This window comes from Meira miltonrushii (genome assembly GCF_003144205.1).
Source record: "Meira miltonrushii strain MCA 3882 unplaced genomic scaffold FA14scaffold_2, whole genome shotgun sequence".
NCBI classification, from domain to species: domain Eukaryota; kingdom Fungi; phylum Basidiomycota; class Exobasidiomycetes; order Exobasidiales; family Brachybasidiaceae; genus Meira; species Meira miltonrushii.
The window spans coordinates 3,974,807-3,994,264 of record NW_020289944.1 but is presented as its reverse complement, the minus strand read 5'-3'; the positions used below and the strand labels follow the sequence as shown (position 1 = coordinate 3,994,264).

The 19,458-nt window shown below is 41.6% G+C and overlaps 9 protein-coding genes across 9 annotated transcripts; 6 read left to right on the top strand and 3 right to left on the bottom strand.

Moving 5' to 3' along the window:
* Nucleotides 1–73: 73 nt before the first annotated feature.
* Nucleotides 74–1,055, top strand: FA14DRAFT_184859 (uncharacterized protein; the record flags this gene model as incomplete). The annotated part of the gene is made up of 1 exon (XM_025501412.1): nucleotides 74–1,055. One exon carries the CDS (start codon nucleotides 74–76, stop codon nucleotides 833–835), a length of 762 nt encoding a protein of 253 aa, XP_025356506.1. The 3' UTR covers nucleotides 836–1,055.
* Nucleotides 1,056–1,075: 20 nt separating this feature from the next.
* On the top strand, nucleotides 1,076–1,744 carry FA14DRAFT_184858 (uncharacterized protein; the record flags this gene model as incomplete). The annotated part of the gene is made up of 2 exons (XM_025501411.1): nucleotides 1,076–1,426; nucleotides 1,490–1,744. The coding sequence occupies 2 exons, from the start codon at nucleotides 1,076–1,078 to the stop codon at nucleotides 1,742–1,744; spliced, it is 606 nt and encodes a 201-aa protein (XP_025356505.1).
* Nucleotides 1,745–1,936: 192 nt separating this feature from the next.
* FA14DRAFT_179562 (uncharacterized protein) lies at nucleotides 1,937–8,434 on the top strand (the record flags this gene model as incomplete). The annotated part of the gene is made up of 9 exons (XM_025500930.1): nucleotides 1,937–2,055; nucleotides 2,878–3,362; nucleotides 4,569–5,103; nucleotides 5,448–5,908; nucleotides 6,240–6,553; nucleotides 6,621–6,663; nucleotides 7,050–7,264; nucleotides 7,877–8,164; nucleotides 8,237–8,434. The coding sequence occupies 9 exons, from the start codon at nucleotides 1,937–1,939 to the stop codon at nucleotides 8,432–8,434; spliced, it is 2,658 nt and encodes an 885-aa protein (XP_025356504.1).
* Nucleotides 8,316–9,411, bottom strand: FA14DRAFT_134815 (P-loop containing nucleoside triphosphate hydrolase protein). Its single transcript, XM_025496988.1, has 2 exons — nucleotides 9,324–9,411; nucleotides 8,316–9,262 (listed from the first exon to the last, which is right to left on the bottom strand). The coding sequence occupies exons 1-2, from the start codon at nucleotides 9,349–9,351 to the stop codon at nucleotides 8,520–8,522; spliced, it is 771 nt and encodes a 256-aa protein (XP_025356503.1). The 5' UTR covers nucleotides 9,352–9,411; the 3' UTR covers nucleotides 8,316–8,519.
* A 109-nt stretch (nucleotides 9,412–9,520) lies between these two features.
* FA14DRAFT_52771 (uncharacterized protein) lies at nucleotides 9,521–12,351 on the top strand. The gene has a single exon (XM_025502474.1). It carries the CDS (start codon nucleotides 9,553–9,555, stop codon nucleotides 12,304–12,306), a length of 2,754 nt encoding a protein of 917 aa, XP_025356502.1. The 5' UTR covers nucleotides 9,521–9,552; the 3' UTR covers nucleotides 12,307–12,351.
* A 281-nt stretch (nucleotides 12,352–12,632) lies between these two features.
* FA14DRAFT_155600 (acetyl-CoA synthetase-like protein) lies at nucleotides 12,633–14,465 on the top strand (the record flags this gene model as incomplete). Its single annotated transcript, XM_025497764.1, has 1 exon — nucleotides 12,633–14,465. One exon carries the CDS (start codon nucleotides 12,633–12,635, stop codon nucleotides 14,463–14,465), a length of 1,833 nt encoding a protein of 610 aa, XP_025356501.1.
* A 284-nt stretch (nucleotides 14,466–14,749) lies between these two features.
* On the top strand, nucleotides 14,750–15,527 carry FA14DRAFT_164680 (uncharacterized protein; the record flags this gene model as incomplete). Its single annotated transcript, XM_025499906.1, has 3 exons — nucleotides 14,750–14,801; nucleotides 14,868–15,143; nucleotides 15,205–15,527. The coding sequence occupies 3 exons, from the start codon at nucleotides 14,750–14,752 to the stop codon at nucleotides 15,525–15,527; spliced, it is 651 nt and encodes a 216-aa protein (XP_025356500.1).
* A 184-nt stretch (nucleotides 15,528–15,711) lies between these two features.
* On the bottom strand, nucleotides 15,712–17,616 carry FA14DRAFT_146439 (uncharacterized protein; the record flags this gene model as incomplete). Its single annotated transcript, XM_025497319.1, has 2 exons — nucleotides 15,712–15,984; nucleotides 16,051–17,616. The coding sequence occupies 2 exons, from the start codon at nucleotides 17,614–17,616 to the stop codon at nucleotides 15,832–15,834; spliced, it is 1,719 nt and encodes a 572-aa protein (XP_025356499.1). The 3' UTR covers nucleotides 15,712–15,831.
* A 587-nt stretch (nucleotides 17,617–18,203) lies between these two features.
* FA14DRAFT_172760 (snare-like protein) lies at nucleotides 18,204–19,446 on the bottom strand (the record flags this gene model as incomplete). Its single annotated transcript, XM_025500430.1, has 4 exons — nucleotides 18,204–18,859; nucleotides 19,034–19,161; nucleotides 19,227–19,234; nucleotides 19,346–19,446. The coding sequence occupies 4 exons, from the start codon at nucleotides 19,444–19,446 to the stop codon at nucleotides 18,266–18,268; spliced, it is 831 nt and encodes a 276-aa protein (XP_025356498.1). The 3' UTR covers nucleotides 18,204–18,265.
* Nucleotides 19,447–19,458: the final 12 nt, after the last annotated feature.

Genomic DNA, 19,458 nt, shown 5'->3' with positions numbered 1-19,458 from the left:
CTACATGTGAAATATGATAAAATGTCTTTTTTTTCCAACACTTCTTCATAATCCTACGTTCTATAATCTGATAATGCACTTACGACATATCGTCTTTCTGCTTATTCGTCCAAGTTTTAGTGCTTCGCCTCCTCGTGATACCGCACAAAACTCTGCCGATCACACGATAGACCTGGAATTACGGCTCGCTTTGCCTGCGAGTTCACAGACAGCCAATGTTCCTCAGCATTCTACTTCTACTCATATCATATCGCCTACTAGATCAAGACCAAAGAAAAAAAGTGAAGCAGAAAGAGGTGCTTCAAAGGGGTCTATAGAAGAAGCCGTAGGAATTACACGATCTGAAACAAGCCTGACAGATGCCCATCCTATGACACAGCCTTCGAATCAGGTGCACAGCGAAACAGAGGCTGCTATTGCAGCTTCTCCAATGCACAAGAACCAATTACCAACCGAAGTGCTTTCGATCACCCCCTTTCTCGTTGGGACGCAGCAAAAAAATGCAAACACAAAAAGAAAGCCTTCCGAGAAATATCGTCAGAAGAAGCTCTTGAAACAGAAGTTGAAAAGACAAAGACTCAAAGAAGAAGGTGGTGAAGTACAAGAAGCTTTCCAAGTTAAAGAAAGAGGTTATGCGAAAAAGGCTCGATCAAAACTTCGAAATGATCCGGTTAAGCTCGAAGAATACAGAAAGTACCATAGACTAGCTGCTCGAAGGAATTATCAAGAGAAGAAGAAAGATCCGGTTGCGTTTGCCGCGTTCATAAAAATGAAAAGCGAAAGATCTACTAAAAGAAAGCAAATGCTGAGGGCCAAAAACAGAGATCCCAGTTGATCGCGGAAGACATTTCTTAGAAGTTATGCTGACGAAATCTTCACTGAAAAACGTCGATATACCCAAAGCAACAAACGACAATTTCTGCATTGTTCTGAAGAAGTGTCGGGGCTGAATAACAGATGAGGAAAAACAGACAAGTAAAGTGACTGCGCAATCAAAGTCGGCAGGCCTTGTAATCAACATTCCTATTCCTCTCCACGATCTTTTCCCTTTGCTTATACATGTTAAAATTTGATCATGCGATTGCCTCTCATCATTTTTGCACTTCTTATCCGTCCATCTTTTGGTGCTTCGCCTCCTCTTGCTACCCCACAAGCTCCTACGCACGAACCTATAGATCTCGAACTAAGACTCGGCCTGCCATCTGCAACTTCGAAGAGAGAGATTCCTGCCATCCCTCGTGAATACACGTCTACTGATAGTATAGCAACGACAAGAACAGGACAAAAACGGAAGCGCAAAACAGAAAATCATACCACATTTTCGTCTACAAAGACCACAAAGCAACTTACGCCTCAGCAATTGGAAAGGCAAAGGGAAAGGGTGCGCTTGCAAGCTCAAAAGAATAGACAGAGGATCATGGATCAGGTGAGTCAGCTTATTATAATTATTTTTTACAGGTTAGTACTTATTTTCTTTCGATCCTGAAAGGGAGCCGAAGCCATTGAAGAAGAAAAGAAGAAACAAAAGGTCTATAACCACAACTATAGAACAAGGTTATATCAAGATCCAGTAAGACTTTTATATCATCGTAAAGTGAGACGTGCTGCGGCTATGAGGCGGTATAACGCGAAAATTTCAGATAATGCAACTGCAAAAGATTTCAGACTTGAGAACAATGAAGCGACAAGGGAAAATTACAAAAAACGCAAAGAGCATCAACAAGGACACATGACGCCAAAATGAACAGCATTACCACCGTGACAATATCGGGCGTAAGTCTTTGCGTTCGGACGAGGAAGCAGGAAGCATAAAAAACGGGGCTACACATACACATAGGAAGCCTTTCTGCGTACTGCTAATAAAGACTTCCATAGCATATAATGTAATTTCATAAATTGATCAAATTCCCAGCATTCATTTGAAAAGGTGAAAACAATGCTCCGTGATTCCATCGTTCTTCTTCTTTTCAATGCTTTGCCTTTTCCGGATCAAGCATCTTGGTATCGTAGCGATGATGAATATGGGCTATCTTCTATTCTTCTAGACAGTCCAAGGTTTGTAACGAGTCTCACAAATACACATCCACTTGGTACACTGCCAAATGAGGTATATATGCACTCAGATACTGTCTATAATTCTTCTTCAACGATGGAAATGAAACATCTGCCAGCCGAGGTAATTTCAATCACACCATTTTTTCATGAAAAGAAGTCAGTCACGAAGGTAAAGCCTTTCAAGGAATAACGTGAAAGGATCAATTTAAGACAGTGATTAAGACGTCGAAAGGTCAGTGATCAGGGTACAGAAGCAGAGGAACCTATTCTAGCTAATTGAAGGTGCTATTCGAAGAAAGCTCGCTTAAAGCTTCAAGACGATCCAATTAAATTGGAAAATTTTGAGAGTATCATAGACTAGCCTCTCAAAGAACTTATCAAAGAAGAAAATATGATCCATTCACGTACTCCAGATTTGTAAAGTTGAAACATGAAAAGTCTATCAAGAGGGAGCAGAAGCTAAGAAACAAAGAAAGTTTTCAATTGATAGCAAAAGGTGCTTTTCCGAGACACATTTGTGTACCCGATGAAAGGGGCATGATGTCTCCCTCGATCTCATTTGATAAACAATCGGCTGAATGTTTACACTTAGAGATTTTTTTGTGTACTGGTTCGGCTCATTCATATCCGCAGTAAAGTGTTGTAGTCAAAGTGGTTTTGAATGATTGATCATCATGTTTCCCATCATGCAATCGTCAGAGAAGAAACAATGCTCTGCCATTTGAAGATACTCTTTTTTGTTCACTCTCTCGCCTTGCTGAGCCAAACTCTGGGCTACTCTAGCGAAGACGAGAGATGGGTTTCCTCTATTCTACTAGACAGCCCACGATTTGGACCAAGTCTCACAGATTCACATCGCATCTCTGCACCTTCAAATGAGGTACATTTCCAAACAGAATCTATCCACGCAGTTGCTCCACTAGAAAGCAATAACTCGATAGCCAATGGAGGCTTGGGTATCGCTACAGCCATACAAACAGGAAAACCCAAGAGAAAAAGAAAGCTTTCCGAGAAAGCTCGTCAACAAGATTCTTTCAAACAGCGATTGAGACGACAAAAAATCAAAGAACAAGGTGGTGAAGTGGAAGAAGCGATGAAAGCTAGACAAAGGGGTTACAACAGAAAAACTCGGCTGAAAGTTCTACAAGATCCGGCTAAGCTGGCAGAATTTAGAGCATACCATAGAAAAGCCTCTAAAATGCAGTATCAGAGGATGAAAAGCGACCCGGTTGCATTTGAGGCATTTAAAAAGAGGAAATCTGAAAGACAAAGAATTAAGAGGATGCAAACGTCGAGAAGTGCAAGAAGTGAAACTTGACTTCTAATTGATCGCAAGTTTTAAACATGTTTCATCCTAAATTGAACTCGGTAAACTTTCCAGAGACTCTCATCAAAGGGATTCTGGCTATACATCCAGATACTGAAAATTGCTGTGTATTGACTAGGCTCATTTCCACAGTAGAGGCGGTGTACTCAGTTTGTGCGGAATGAACAATCATTTATCTCATCGTTCACTCCTGCATTGTAAACATTATGCTCCTAAATCCATCTTAATTTTCTTTTCGTTTGTGTTACGGCCTTTCATTAATTATCGTTTGTCCATCCTCGCGGTGATGACGAAAAGTAGCTTACTTCAGGTATTCTAGATGTTTTGATAATGGCGCCGAATCTCATGGTAATAAAGATAAGCACAACCCTCGACGAAGTCAAAGGTAAGCGTGGGTTCAGCAGAGGATAGGTGTTTCTTCAAGATCATATATACTTAAAGGTAGAAGAGAGGAAGCTAGATACGTCTATTTCTGGATCGTCTCCTGTATGCTATCGATTATAATTGATACACAGTGAAAATCAGAAGGGTTTTACTGTAGAATCCGAAGAAGCTTATCAGAAGCGGCTTTTAAGACAGCGATCGAAACGACAAAAAGTCATAGAGCAGGGTGGAGAAGCAAAGGAAACTCTTCAAGCTAAACACAGGGATTATAAGAAAAAGTGTTTGTCAAAAATTCGCGAAGATCCCGTTAAAAATAAAGACTACAAAAGGCGTAACAGGCTAGCCAGTCAGAGATCTTATCAGAGAAAAAAAGAGGAAGATCCGATTGGATACGCTAGATTCATAAGGATGAAAAGTGAAAAGTCTCTTAAAAGGAAGCAGATGTTAAGAAATAAAAAGAAAACTTCCAAATGACGGCAAAGGGTCTTTTTCCGAGACACATTTGTATCCCCGATGAAGGGGGCATGCAAGTCCTCCTCACATTTGAATTTAATAAACAAACGGTTGCATGTTTACCTCTTAAACGTTTTGTGTACTGGTTCGGCTCATTGGTATACACTGTTAAGCGGTGTATTCAGCTTGTGTTGACTGACTGATCGTATCTCCCATCATTTCATCCTAAAGGAAACGACAATGCGCCTCCAAACATTTCTACACTCTCTCGCTTTTCCTTTGATCTTTTCGGGTCAAGCCTTTGCTTATTCCAGCGAAGATGAGAATTGGCTATCTTCTGTTCTTCTAGACAGCCCACGGTACGGAACAGGTATCACAGATGCGGATCCTTTCTCTGCACCGTCGAATGAGGTACATTTCCCAACAGAATCTATCCACACAGCTCCATCCTTGGAGTACAACCATTTGGTCACCAGAGAAAGTCAGAACATTGCTACAAACTTACCGTCAAATGAACCTAAAAGGACATCAATTGCCAAAAAAAAGCCTTCCGAGGAGGCTCGTCAAAGAAAGCTTTTAAAACAGCGAACAAAACGTCAACAAATCAAAGACGAGGGTGGAGAAGTGCTTGAAGCTTTTCGAGTTAGACAAAGAGGTTATGACAAAACGTCTCGCGTGAAACTTCGACAAGATCCGATCAAACTCGACAAGTTTAGAAAGTATCATAGAATAGCTTCTCAAAGAACTTATCAGAGAAGAAGAAATGATCCGGTTGCATTTGCTGCTTTCAAAAAGATGAAAACTGAAAGATCCTTAAAGAGGAGGCAAAAGTTGAAAAGCAAAAGTGAAACATACAATGAAAACAGTGAAACATCCAATTCATTGTAAACGGTGGTTCTCAAAATCAACTTGATTCTCATTGAAAGCCATCAAAATGTCCCGTACACTGTCATTAAGAAATTTTTTGCGTTTAACAAACAATCGGCGACATATACGCAAACGAAAGTTTTTGTGCACTGGTTAGGCTCATTTTGCACAGTGAAAGTGGTAAATAAACTTGCACTGACTGCTTGTTCGTATCTTTCATCGTTCATCCCTGTACAGTGAATGTGATGCTCCTCAAAACATTTACACTTTCTCTTCTTTACCATCCGATCTTTTCCGGGTTGATATCTGGCTATTTAAGCGACGACGATGAGAGTTGGCTATCTTCAGTTATTCTCGATAGTCCATGGGCAGAAACAACTCCAGCCAGTCAGCCTGTCCCTACGCCCTCAAATCAAGTATTGGAACCGGTCGAAAAAGGATCAGTCTCTACCACACCCTTATTGAAAGATAAGAGCAGGGCTACTCAGTCTTCTCCTTCAACAGAGAAAGTAAGTCCGAGACGATCCGAAGCTAGTCGTGAAAAGAAACGCTTACAACAGCGAGTAAAGAGACAAAGAATTAGAGATCAGGGTGAAGAAGCAGATCAAGCTTATCGAGCTAGACAACATGCTTATTCACAGAAATTTTGGACAAAGGTTCGTGAAGATCCCGTTAAAAATAAAGAATATAAAAATCGTGTTAGACTAGCCAGTCAGAGAGCTTATCAGAAAAAGAAAGAGGAGGATCCGATTGCATTTGCAAAATTCGTAAAGATGAAAAGTGAAAAGTCTTATATAAGGAAGAAAAGGTTAAAGACTGAAGGTAAGAAACCAATATAGTCGAGAAAGCATATCCCTTCCGCTTCGCAGAGTTATAAGAACATTTGATCTTTTGTACATGGCGAATGAGTGCAATTAAGTCTTTAACACAATCTTTATTGAATGTTATCACGATTGTCATGAGGCAAGATGATTTTTTTGTACACAGTGTGCAAGCCCGGGGCTAAGCTGTACTTTTCATTTGCATAAGGGTTATTGCAGTCAGATTTCATTGTCATCGATCATTTTGTTTCCACTTATCAACATTTTGCTGTCACTGAAAGAATCGATGACTGCTTTACATTTGTGGCAGCTTTTACTATTACTGATGATAGTGAAAGCCAGCAGGACGACTGATTTGGACCTTGAGCTGAGGTTGGGTCCATCGCAAAATCAGGCGGATGAAACTGGTACTGTCAACATGGATACCAATATTCCCAAATCTCCACAGCAGCCCCAATTTCCCACTGAGAAGAACGACAGACGCAAGAAAGGAAGGAAGATTCAACGGCCTCGAATACCTTTAGTGCGATCATCCGAACAAAAGCAAAATACTATACCCCTGACAGCAAAAGAAATGTTGGAGCAAAAACGAAAAGAAGACTCATTATTGAAGAGACGATTGAAAAGACATCATGACAAACTGATGGTGAGTGGTATAAGACATAGCTGCAGTGCCCTTTTCATTCTCACTGCTTACGATCTATTCTACGCAGGGTAAGCAGCCGACCGAGATGCAGAAACAGAGTCACAAGGAAAGTATGAATAGATATCGAGCTAGACTCCTGTCCGATCCAGAACTTGCTGCAGAACTCAGAAAAAGACTGAGAGAAAATAAGAAAATGTTTTCTGAGCAGGCCAAACAAGATCCGGCAGAAGCAGCTCGGCAAAAGGAATTAAAAAGGTTTTACAACAAGACTTATAGAGAAAGAAAGAAACTCAAAAGCCAGCAAGCAAAGTCTCCAAATGATATTAATTCGTAAACAACCCCATCGGCGTACGCAGACCGGGACTTGCGCTAGATGATATAGAATGTGAAAGAAATGGTATGCTTGATGAAAAGGTTTTCAATACCATCAACATGTTTCTGTGTTGGGGGCTCTTCGTAATTGGCTCCTTTATACTCCGCATTAACTTTGTTACAGCAGGATCAGACAGTGAAAGCGGAAGTCTTGACCTTGAGTTACGATTGGCACCGGCTGTCCATTTTCACTCTGTAGAATCAGCAAGTTTTGGAAACACTTTGCAGAATGAGTCTACAATTCCTCCTGCGCTGCCGGAAGAGCCTACCACAGAAGACCAGCCTCACACAAGACCAGCTGAGTCGAAAAGAAAGCGTAGATCGTATATAGACAAAAATGTGAGTAGACCTTTTGTCATTTAGGCCAAGTCCGCTTTTGATACTTTTTGTTGTCTTTAGTTAAATGAAGAAGAAAAGAGAGAACAAAAAAGACAACGAAAGCAAGAAGCAAATAACCGCTACGCTGAGAGTGTCAGAAATGATCCGGTAACTTACAAACGTTATCTTGAACAAAGGCGTATGCGTAACAAGCTTTATATAAAAAAGGTCAATGACGATCCTCAAAAACTTGCTCGGAAAAAAGAAAGATTCAGACTTAACTCAAGGTCGTATCGTAGACGGCAGCGAAATAAGCGCATGGCAAAAAGTTCTAGCTCAACAACAAAAGAACAACAATAATCTTTAATCACTTCACGATCTTCCGTGAAGTCAATGTGATACAGCTGAAGGGGCTAATGCAACAAAAATGTAAGCAAGTATGACAAAGCAAACTTTTAATGTGTAAACCTTACTTTCGGGGTTACTGGGATACGCTTACCGATTGTTGTGATTGCAATTGTATAAAGCTACTCCATAGTACTTCATCCTTCTTTCTTCACTTGTAAGCACTTCAATATGTCTCTCTATGTACTCACTCTTGCTTTTCTTATCCTGAACTGCGTTTTGGTCCAGCTTCCTGCTTTCGCTGATAACAAAGATGGTAGCGATGGCTTAAACTTGGAATTGGGATTAGGAAACTCACAACCGTTTACTTCTTCAGCTGTACGTCGATACGGTAATGCAGCCCAGGCTTACGACAATACAAAACGAAAATGGCATGATCCTCTTGCTTTGACGCTCAAACCACATCAAGCTATGATTGATGATGACCGTACACGTACCCCTGCTGAAGAGAAAGAACGAGACTTGGAAAGAAACAGGTTAGGCATGCGCGAATACCGGAAAAAGAGAAGCAAGATGGTAAGATCGAATTGTACATACATTATGCTTTTGAGTACCACTGACTGATCCAGATCTTTCTGATCATTACAGGGTCCGGAAGTGGTGCAATCGGATCAAGATCGACAACAAATGCATCAGAAGAATTACATGGAAAGATTACACAAGGATCCTAAAAAGTTAGAAGAATATAGAAAACGCAAAGCAATGAATCAACAAAATTACAGCAACAGAAAGAAAGCTATGCGACAGGTCAGACAATTTCTCACACAGGGATCAAAGCGTGAGTGAGATCATGATCTATGAATGGAAGCGTAAAATACACATGCATTGAGGGTATAACGTATTTCACCAAGTCTATAATGTATTCCATCCTTTATCTTTTCTGCAGCTTTGCTCGAACATGTAACCATTCTATAAATTCGCTCACTCCTTCACCAGTGGCAGCGCTGCAGACAATCAAGTGCCAATCACTCCAATACCCAACATTGCCACTACCTACACCACCAGATTCAGCAATGCCATTCAAACCATCCTGTTGCTGTCTTTCTTCGTCTGAGGAGAATTCTGATAATTTGCGCTCCATCACATCGCGTATCGATAAACGAAAGTGCTCCACCTGAGAAGGTGTTAGCTTGTCAATCTTGGTCATTATGATCAAAAACGGCAGAGATGCTATATGTTTATTCTTCCGTAGATCACCTAGAACTGACCATGCTTCGTTCCTTCGTCTGGATGAATCTGCTTCACTCGGTGCTCCTGTATCTTGCTGGTACTCCTGTGGTAACTGTGCCTTTTCCTGAGCGGTTGGAGGTGGTACATCTGCTGCAGAAAGCCAATCGTTTGCGTCCATTGCCCAAACCAATACTTCTGCATCGTCAAGGTATCGTGTCCACATACTTCGCAGAGATGCTTGACCTCCCAAGTCCCAACAATGCAAAGTACAAGAGGATAAAGGTAAATTGATCACATTTTGTCCAACAGTTGGCGTTATTCGCTGCAATGGCCTCGTTCCTGTTTTGGACACCTGTCCACGTACTTTATCTAGCCATGCAGTCTTTCCACTATTATTGATTCCGAGAGTGAGAACGTTGAAGTTTGGTCTCTCGGTAAATTGACCTACAATGATTAGAGACTGTTCAGCTTTGATCTTCTGGAATAGTTTGAGAGGCATACTCACTGTAAAGACCAGTCAAAAGATGGTACATTATTCTATCATCTAAATCTGATGATTTGGTAGCATATAGTTTCTGATCAAGAGATTCACATACTTTTGCCTAACATTCTTAAACGCGTAATAAGAAGCGGCGTGTGTGTTGTTTGTATTGCTGCTGCATATGAGCTTATTTCGTGTTGGTTACTTTCGTTTGACATTCACTTAAATTCACATCAATGGGTCAATCTATGATATGACAAAGAGCGTCTTGGAGGAATTGTTATTGGTATTGGCAGGGCATAGGTCTTCTCTTTTCATTGTCACAGAAGTTGCCGGTTCATCATGCGGTGAACAAGTCCCATGGATTTGGACGCTCCGATCGCGTTCAAGCATACATTACAATCATCCTGGTGAACGTGCAGTGTTGGATTCATTGGCAAATATAGCAGCAAAGTATCACAGAATACTCCTCTTCGCCAAATCTGTACAGAAACAAGCGCATCAACAGACCTTGCAATCTATTCGACAGAGATGCAAATCGAATCAATGGCAAAATAAGTTACTCGTTCAGCTAACTTCAAAGATTCGTGAGCTCTTAAAAGATTATGAGAAGTGGATATGTGATTTGGAATCTGATATCTTGCACGGAAGCTGGGATATAGCCGCAAGCGAAAATGCCGATCAGATCAGTCTATCGAGTATCCGAGCAAGGCTGGAAGAATGGGAAATGCTCCTTTGTGCATTAAATCAACTCGTATCAGATCTATTGAAAGGCCCAGAAGGTGCAATTCCAACGTCTTTAAAGCCAGAAAGTATCACAAATGACTCTTTCGAGCCAATCTCGCCACCATCATGTCCATATTGGGGCTCAGGTCAGCTTCTTGACCTCTTGGCAAAGAAAGCGGAAACGACTGTTGGACAAGTACATGAATTTATGATTACGCTCTTACATACGATCGAGGATAAATGGGTGCAAATATTTATTGCATGGATGTGTTATGGTCAAAAGCGTATTGATATTGATACCGATATGGTGAGCCTTGAGGAACCAATCGTAGAGAAGATTGATCAGCTCAATTCAGCAAAGGCAAGCATCTTGTCTGCTTCTACGCCTTTCGAATCTCGCCTACCAAAATTCATCACCACAGAAAATGATCAACAAAAGAAAGTAGATCAGAACATTGGATGGGCAATGATACCAGGAGCAGTGCCAAAGTGGATCTCGGACGACTTGGCATTATCGAACACGATCTTGTATGTTGGCCGAGCTCTCGGAAGAGTTAGAGATCATTCGAGGCGATCGACATCATCGACGGGCTGGAGTTCGGGCAAGATGGGTGGAGTACCTGCGACCTTAACTTCGTCTCATGTTCGCTTATTGCAAACACCAGAAGCACGGCCTTGTAGCAAACCAGCAGGCTTTCGTAAAGCGGTTGAATTGGTTTCTGCCGAACTGTCGGAATGGATGTGGCGCACGATTCTCAAACCTGAGACAATTTTCAGCACTTTTGAAGCATTGGGTGGATACTTTTTGCACAGGAAGGGGCTTTTTATCACTTCTTTCTTGGCTAGACTGACGGAGTTGCGGAAAGCAAAGCTGATATTTGCTCGTTCTGCTTCAACGGGATTGATAAGGGCCTCCGATATCGAATTGGCGCTGCAAAAAGCAAGCATTGGGACAGAAGCGGAAGAAGATGTAGACCAGCTTGCATTGTGTGAAGTTATTGTACCCGAAAGGGTGTCCGGCCTTGAGAAGGATGATCTCAGCTGGAAGACAATGACAGACGAATACTGGGTAAATCCTCTAATCCGTTTCGACAACATCAGCATCGGTATACCATTTACGCTACTCTATCACACTCGTTTCCCTTTGGATATGATCTTGAGCCCAACTGAAACACGAGCATACTCTGATCTGTTCTCTTATCTATTGGCACTTCAATCAATCAAAGGACGGCTAAGAGATTGTTGGATCAGTCTGAGTAAATCGCAAAGGGCTAGGCGTCGATTCACAGGTACGGGAGAAGGAGGTGCTGACAGGCTGGAGTTGAGAAAGAGGTCTGACCTTTTACGAATGGCATGCGGAACGGCAAGAGAAGGGATGTGGTTCTTGGAGACATTGGACGGTCATTTCCATACGGATATCATTGATGTGCAATTCAACAAGTTCCTCGCACAATTTCGTGTACCGGAAAAAGAAGACATGAAAGAAAATGACCCAGCGCCTAATGTCAGTGTCGATAAATGGCGACACAAGATTTCGCAGAGCGTTCATCGAGTATCTTCTATGGGTACCCTTCGTGAAGAAGATGAGTCGGACTCCCGCAATACAACACCTGAGCCATCAATTCCACGACCTGCCCGAACGTCATATGCTCGCAGTGTTTTCGGAGGCAGTCAATTCTCTCAAAAAGCCAATACTGTCAATGCCATGGCACCCAATGGAGCCATCAAAGTTGAACAGCAACCTGAGATGGATTTTGCTTCTGCACGTTCCAGTCATCAAGCTTTTTTGACGTACGTATTGCAAGGACTTTTATTGACTGATCAAGAGGCAAGCGTGTGTATTTGGAAGATCTTACATACTTGTCGTCATTTTGCTGCATTGATTGATCGATGGGGAGGTGATGTTTTACCAGATCTGTTGAGTGAAGGTAGTATACTGGGAGAAGAGAAGAAGGATGCATTACGTGAACGTATCGATGCGATCAAAGAAGTTACTTCAATCTTGCAAAATCATATCGATCGATTCTTTCTTATAATTTCAGAGGCATCTGCAAAGTCTTCTTACAAATTGCCGCAATCGAATTATAAATCAGAGGTTGACAATAATGGAGATGCGAAGAATGAAAAGAAGACTTCAACCGCCAATGATTCTCAAAGTGCTGCTTTGCGACATCATGAGCAATTGTTACTACGATTGGATTATAACAACTTTATCTCTTATAGATCTTACTATTCTGACCCAAAGAGGGAGGAAAGTATGATGAAAACAAGTGATGAATGAGAATGTATTTTATAGACATGTATCAATATATCTATTGCAAAGTCATATAATTGATCATCTGACCTGCGTAATCGGATCAACCCTCTGCCGATATTTCCGATAATGTCTGCTGCACGGATGAACCGAATGGGAACAGTGTGTGCGCGGTGCATCCAAACACGGCGTAATTGCAGTCTAAATTAATTCCATTTATCGAAATGCGGGGAAACGTCCGATACACCGGTTGAGTTGATTCAGCCAACAGGAAAACCAAGCAAAGCACATCTTTTGCTTTCATTCTTCCCATCATCATCATCATCTCAATCACACTCTAGCAACAGCAAAAGATGTCATATCAAGCTGATCAAAAAGGCGTTTATCATTCTTTGGGAAAAGGAGTAGAAGAATTACCGGATAACTTGGACGTTTATTCGTTCATGTTTGATTATTTTCCAACATCAAGACCTGATGTACGCAAGACAGGATTACCTTTGATGGTTGATGAAGAAACGGGAAATTCATTGAATTTTGAAACTTTACGTGAACGTGTTGATTTACTCTCTTTAGGATTGTACGAACGTATTGGAGTTCGAACGGATACAAGGATTGGTTTATTTTCTCCCAATACGTTTGATTATCCAACCGCTCTTTGGGCAACACATAGAATCGGAGGTATCGTCTCACCTGCAAATCCATCTTTTGGTCCTTCAGAATTATCATATCAACTTGATTCAAGTAAAGCAACAGTTTTGTTCTTACACGAAGTATCAAAGAAAGCAGGTTTCGAATCAGCCGAAAAGGCAAAGATCAAAAGAGAGAATATAGTCTTATTACAAGACCCTGCACACGTTGAACAGTTAAAACAAAGCAATGGCGGTAAAGTTGTTAGACAAGTCGAAGGATCTTGGACTTTAGTAGGCTTATTGGAAGAAGCAAAAGAGATCATTCAACAAGAATCACAAAAGGCTTTGGATTCATGTCGGTATACGTTGAAACCGGGCGAAGCACACAAGAAATTGGCTTTCTTGAGCTTTAGCAGTGGTACGACAGGTTTACCAAAAGGTGTTGCAATTCAACATTATGCACCCGTGAGCAATGTTCTGCAATTCTTCCATTTCAATCAATGTAGCAACAAGATCGGAGAGCAAAAAGGAAGATTCCGTGCTGGTGTGGATGCTGCTTTGGGTATTTTGCCCATGTTTCACATTTATGGTTTGGTGCTAGGATTACATGGGATGATGTATATGGGCGTCAAGAATATCATCATGCCTCGATTCAAGGGTATCGTTCCAATGATTGAGACTGCACTAAAATATCGTGCTTCAATTTGGTTCTTGGTACCACCGCAATGCGTTTTATTCTGCAAAGATCCAGGAGCTAAAAAGTTACATGGAGAATGCAGAAATCTGGTCAATTCTGTCATGATTGGTGCTGCACCTCTTTCGGATGATTTAAGTAAACAATTCGAACAAGCTTTACCTGGCGTTGATTGGGGACAAGGATATGGAATGACGGAAACATGCACGCTTACCTTGCAACATCCTGTCGGTATGGCTTGTGTTTCCGGATCAGCAGGAAGATTGGTTTCCAATGTAGAAGCAAGAATTGTTACACCAGAAGGCAAAGATTGTGGATTGGATGAACCGGGAGAGCTATGGATTCGAAGTCCATCAAACACATTAGGATACAGTAACAATGCAGAAGCCACTAAAGAGATGTGGATTGAAGGAGGATGGGTGCGAACGGGAGACGAAGCAAAGGTGAATAAAGATGGTGACTTTTTCATCGTTGATCGATTGAAAGAATTAATCAAAGTGAAAGGATTCCAAGTTCCGCCTGCTGAATTAGAAGGTTGGCTATTGAATCATAATGACGTTTCCGATGCAATGGTAGTCGGTATTCCTGATGAAGCAGCAGGTGAAAGACCGTTGGCATTTGTTACTCTAACAGCAGATGCAAACAAAAAGGTTAACAATGATGCCGAACAAATCAAAAAGATGAAAAAAAGTATAATGAAACACGTTAGCGACAACAAGATTCGATACAAGCATCTCAAACACGTTGAAATTATTGATGTTATTCCCAAAACAGCAAGTGGAAAGATATTGAGAAGGACAGGAAGAGAGATGGCTAAAAAATTGATGATTGGAGAAGAAGAAGGTAACAAGAGTAGACTCTGATACTTCCAACTTCTTTTGTATGTAATCATGTTTATAAATGAAAGCCTTTAAGCTTGCTCTAATTTGTCCCTGACGTGCTGAGGCACACCGCGCAAAAACGCTTTGATGAAGTCTTAAATTGTACGCTAGCACTCCGGGACAAAAAAAAGAGTGGGGGCAATAGGAAAGCGAATGAAAACAGCGAGCGTGTAATGAAATTCTTCTCATTCTAGACAAACATCACACCTTTTATGACAACCAATCAGACCACCAAGCATTGACAATCACCTTAAGCCCTATACACGATGGGTGACCTTTCCACTGCTCTCGTCATTGTCACGACGTCATTCTTGCTGGGTAAGTGATGGATGGATTCCAGTTCTGAAGAAGAGAAGCTAACAGTTTCACATACACAATAAATAGGAACATTGGCAATGCATTGGACAGCAGATCATTTGGTTTTATGGCAATCACCAATCACAAGACCTTCACTTTTATCAGCTCAAGCTTATTATGCAAACACTTTAGTTCATATGCCAAATTCTTTTCATACATTACACTATGTAATCGGAACAAGTGGTGCAGCAATTTTGGTTTATAAAGCTTTAGGAGGAAGGGAAAGTAATTGGCTCTTTGATGGTGCGAGTTTGTTCTTGTATGGTGCTTCTGCTTTGGTACACATGCAAAAAGTCTTGCCAAGTGAGTACACTACGGAGGATATAGAACTTCGAAACACTTTACTGACTTGGACCTATTACAGGCCTACAATCTTTACCAGCACTTCTTCCCGTCCCAAAGGCCAATCCTGATGATCCAAGAGACAGCGTCCTTCAACCTTTACGTGATCTTGCAAGTTCGAATGCCGTTCAAGCAGCAGCATTGGTTGGAGTGATCATCTTGCAATGCGGACAATATTACTCTGAACGATTAGAGAGACGGGAAAGAATTGAAGAAACTGAAGCCAGATTAAGACGTAGACGGAGAAGATTAGAACGTAGCTCTCAAACACAACAAGCAACAAATGTATCTGCAGGAGAAGTAGCAGAAGTGGGATCAAGTTCAAGTTTATCTCCAAGTGCTTGATATTATGAGAATCTTTCTCGCTTTGCTCAAATGGATATCGTGACAAAAAAAAAGTGGAAATGCAAGTCGTATTAATGCTCAATCTGATGTATAGTGCAATATCTCTCTCTCTCCCTTCTGTAAATCTGGTCGTCAAATCATAAAATTGCAATTAATGGGTATCACACGTATGCATGCGGGTCGTAAAAAAAGAAAGAGAAGAAAAGAATGTAACCAGCTTTGTTCTTTCAGGGATTAAAGTCCAATTTCTAGAATAGAAAATAAGAAAAATGGGTAAGAGTCAGTAATCATGACAAGTATCGCTCTAGAGTCCCTCAATACTCACAATCAGGAACAGAAGCATGTCCATCAACACATGCACGCTCGTCCAGGCTACTCCACTGACCAGCTCTGGATAGTTCCGCATTTGATCTAAACCAACATTGGTCACATCTACGTCCAGAGCATAAAGACAAATCTGTGTAAAAGGCAAAGAAGACAGTCAGCAGATACTCACACCTTTTCATATGATATCCCAACTCACCTGCCGAGCCACAAAGGAAGAAGCCAATTCACTTGCCCAAATAGCCAAAGAACCCAACATTGTAAGCTGATAATTGTACGGATCACGTTTATCAGCGAAAGCGAAGAAAGGATACATGTTTTGATTCGGTCCAAAATGCAAAATCGAAAGCCAGCCAAGGAAAGCAAGCATACTTGTATTTTGTGCCAAATTGCGAAGGTAGAATGAAGTTCCTACACTTTCCACGTATTCCTCCCATGATTTCGGATCAGGCGTAAAGTATGAGATCAATTTGTGACAATATGTCGTCATACTGAATGGGTAGTAAATGCAAACCCAAAACGAACTCAATAATTGAATCAAGGCGAATTGATCAAAACTGTTCAATCTTGCAAACAAGTTTCGATAAAAGATGAAGTAGACCAAGAAGTAGTAATACTTCATCACAAAGATGAGTGCACGACTTCTGACTTTTTCTTCCAATATCCATAGACATAGCAATAACAGGATATTGACGTTGATCGTCCAAAATGTAACGTAGGCCGTCATATCGAGCCCTGTATGTGGAAGTGTGGATAGGAAAACACTTGCATAACCTTGACCTGCCAAAAGTGCCACCAAAGCAATTCCGATGACTGCCATGAACCACAAGAACCGAATATAGGATGCAGGGATGCGACGTCGTAGTTCGTGCTCCAAGAACGTCTTTTGTGCTTCTGTCAAGCTGTGCCTGTATGTCTGCCTTCCACTCCTTCTCAGCCCTGTAAAGCAAATGAGAGCGGGCATTGCCATTGTTGAAAATGCCAGTCCGACCCAAGGTGTTTTACGTTGCCATTGTATCCGATGGCCTTCCGGATCGTCTTGATCGTCAGGAAGCCACCATGTGCCACCCAGAGAAGGCAAAGTGTCTAGCTTGAATCTATGCATCATAAAACCAGCAGTAATCGAAAGAATCCAGAAAAAGGCGTACGATTTACGAGCGCCTAACGCTCTAGGCCACCAATTCAGTCGATACAGCGAGAACAATTGTGTAATGTAGATGAGACCAACTGCACAATATATTCCATAATACCAAAAGAGAAAGAACCAGAACTGCGCATCAAATCGAGCCGGGGATGAATCCTTGTCGAGTGAATAGCCATCATCGTCATGATCTGTTTGATTTGGAAATGGCATCGAACACCATATCCAAACAACCAATGTCGGCAATACTGCAAGTACTGTCCATCTTTGTATCCAACTTTCCATCCATCCTTCGACTGTGTGTTTCTCAGGTCGAAAGATATCTTTCCATCTCGGTCTTGGTTCTGTAGATGTGGACGATGATCCATTCCTTGGGTATCCTTGTGACAATAGAGCGTCCGTTTCGCTGCTTTCAACCAATGGTAATTTCGTGTTATTTCTGCGTTTCTGTATAAGCGAACTTCCATTCCCATGCGTCGGTCGAATATGAGAGTGAGTCTTTGCTATTGGCCGATTGAGAACTTCACGTTTCAAGCTTGACAATGTTCTCGTTCGATTTGAACCGGAAGATTTTGAAGCAACATTTGATTTTTGAAAATGTGTTTGTACAGCTGTATGTATCATCTTTCCTTTGCCTTTATCTACCCCCGCTCTTCCTCCATTCCTGTTTGTTCGATTGGGTATAGAGGAAGAACTTGCGTTTTGTGTATGATCATCACCCCATTTGTCCCGGCCAGATGACATTGGCGAGAACATCTTGCTTCGTAGCCGATTGAGAGGAGGTGGTGTCTACGCGAAAATGTGTGGATTTTATATTCTTTATAGTGTCATTGTTGTCAAGTGAGTATCGCTGTCATCTATTCCATCCAGAGCTGTTGCTTCTTATGGACTATCTGTTGACAGGATCGTTGATAAGAAGCTATGACAGGTACACAATTAACATTATGGTGCATATGCAAAAGAAAAGGGGCGAATTGACAGGCATAGTCTGCAAGGCTCAAGACTGGTTAAGTGCGGTCGCCGTTTCTATCTTTACGCGTTGCGTGTTGGTGTTACTTGTCCAGATGAGCTTTATGATTTGGGGTCCACCTCTCATTTAATGTTCATAAGATCTAGAGCATTATCACATAGACACCCAATAAACAAATTAATCATGAAATAGAAAAGGAGACATTAACCGTCTATGATGAACAAAGATGAAAAGCGACAGGTTGAGCAAAGAAGATATACGGCGTAGAAAGTACTCTCGAGTGTAGTATGGGTAGGGATTCGATCAAGCGATAACGCAACAAGAATTTTGCTTCTTGGCTGTTTTGTAGAACATCTTGCTTTGTTGACTTAGCGATCCACTCTTCTCAACCAATTTGTCCAAATCTTCTCCACGTTTTAGCACGGAATCAATGGTCTTATGCTGTTTGGGTGGGACAGGGGGATAATTGGTTAAAACAAAACTCTTATTCTTCTCACTCATCCTCTCTCCACTCACCAAAACAATCTTTGTCTCATCCAATTCTTGTTGTACACGCATAATGCTATCCGCTTGTCTTGGGTCTTGATATCTGGTCAAATAATCTTGTGCTTGTGGAAAGGCGGTTGCGGGTAAAACTCCAACACCTTTTGCTGGCGGTTGAGCGCTACCGGTTGTAATTGCGCTCACTTTTGCATCATAAGTTGACCTTGGACATTTCATCACAAATTCATCCAATGTCTTTTGCAATAGAGAGAATGCAACTCTTCCAGGATATTCGCTGTCGGATACCAATACACCCGAAATACCATCAGAAGCGGGCCTTGAATGAACGTGTGCTACGTAGCTATTCTCTTGTACGGATTGACGTTGTGTTGGTGCTGTTCTCTCTGCGACGGTCTGTGTTGGAGGAATGTACGAGAATAATTAGACAAGGTTGTTCTCAAGATAAGTTATGTCTATACCATGAAGATGTCCTCCTTTTGCGATCTGATCCCCGCTAGTCATTCGGCCACGGAAACTGAAGTCTAAGTCTTGACAGTGGATCGCTCTATTCTCAATTCATCTACTCACCTTACTCATGAATGCCATCACATCTTGTACCGTTCCTCTTTGGAACCAACCAAAGCTTTCCAAATCCCAAGCTGCAACTAGTGGAACGGCAGAGGCACCTGGAGGGCTTGCATAAATCAGTATAGCATCTGTAGCCGTAGAAGAAAAAGGTTAGTAATGACATCATTCCATATATGCTGTGAACTTTACGTACAGATTTTCCTGAGTGATGGTGTGGAGGGTATCAATTTCGGATTAATAGATGAAGAGAGAGGACTCAGGGTCAGTTGCCGTTCTCCAGAATTCTGACTGATAGGCGCTGCCATTACTCACATATTGGTTGTTCCTTTCCACTTAGTGAATGTATCAAGGGTATCGTAGTATTGTAACAACCGCTGTGATGGACGCACAATATGGATGGCGGCTGCATGCATTGTTGTTGAGTT

Coding starts and splice junctions, on each gene's coding strand:
- FA14DRAFT_134815 (XM_025496988.1), bottom strand. CDS start 9,351: ATGTACCATCTTTTGACTGGTCTTTACA. Junction 9,263..9,323: donor TCTTTTGACTGGTCTTTACA/GTGAGTATGCCT, acceptor TAATCATTGTAG/GTCAATTTACCGAGAGACCA.
- FA14DRAFT_52771 (XM_025502474.1), top strand. CDS start 9,553: ATGACAAAGAGCGTCTTGGAGGAATTGTTATTGGTATTGGCAGGGCAT.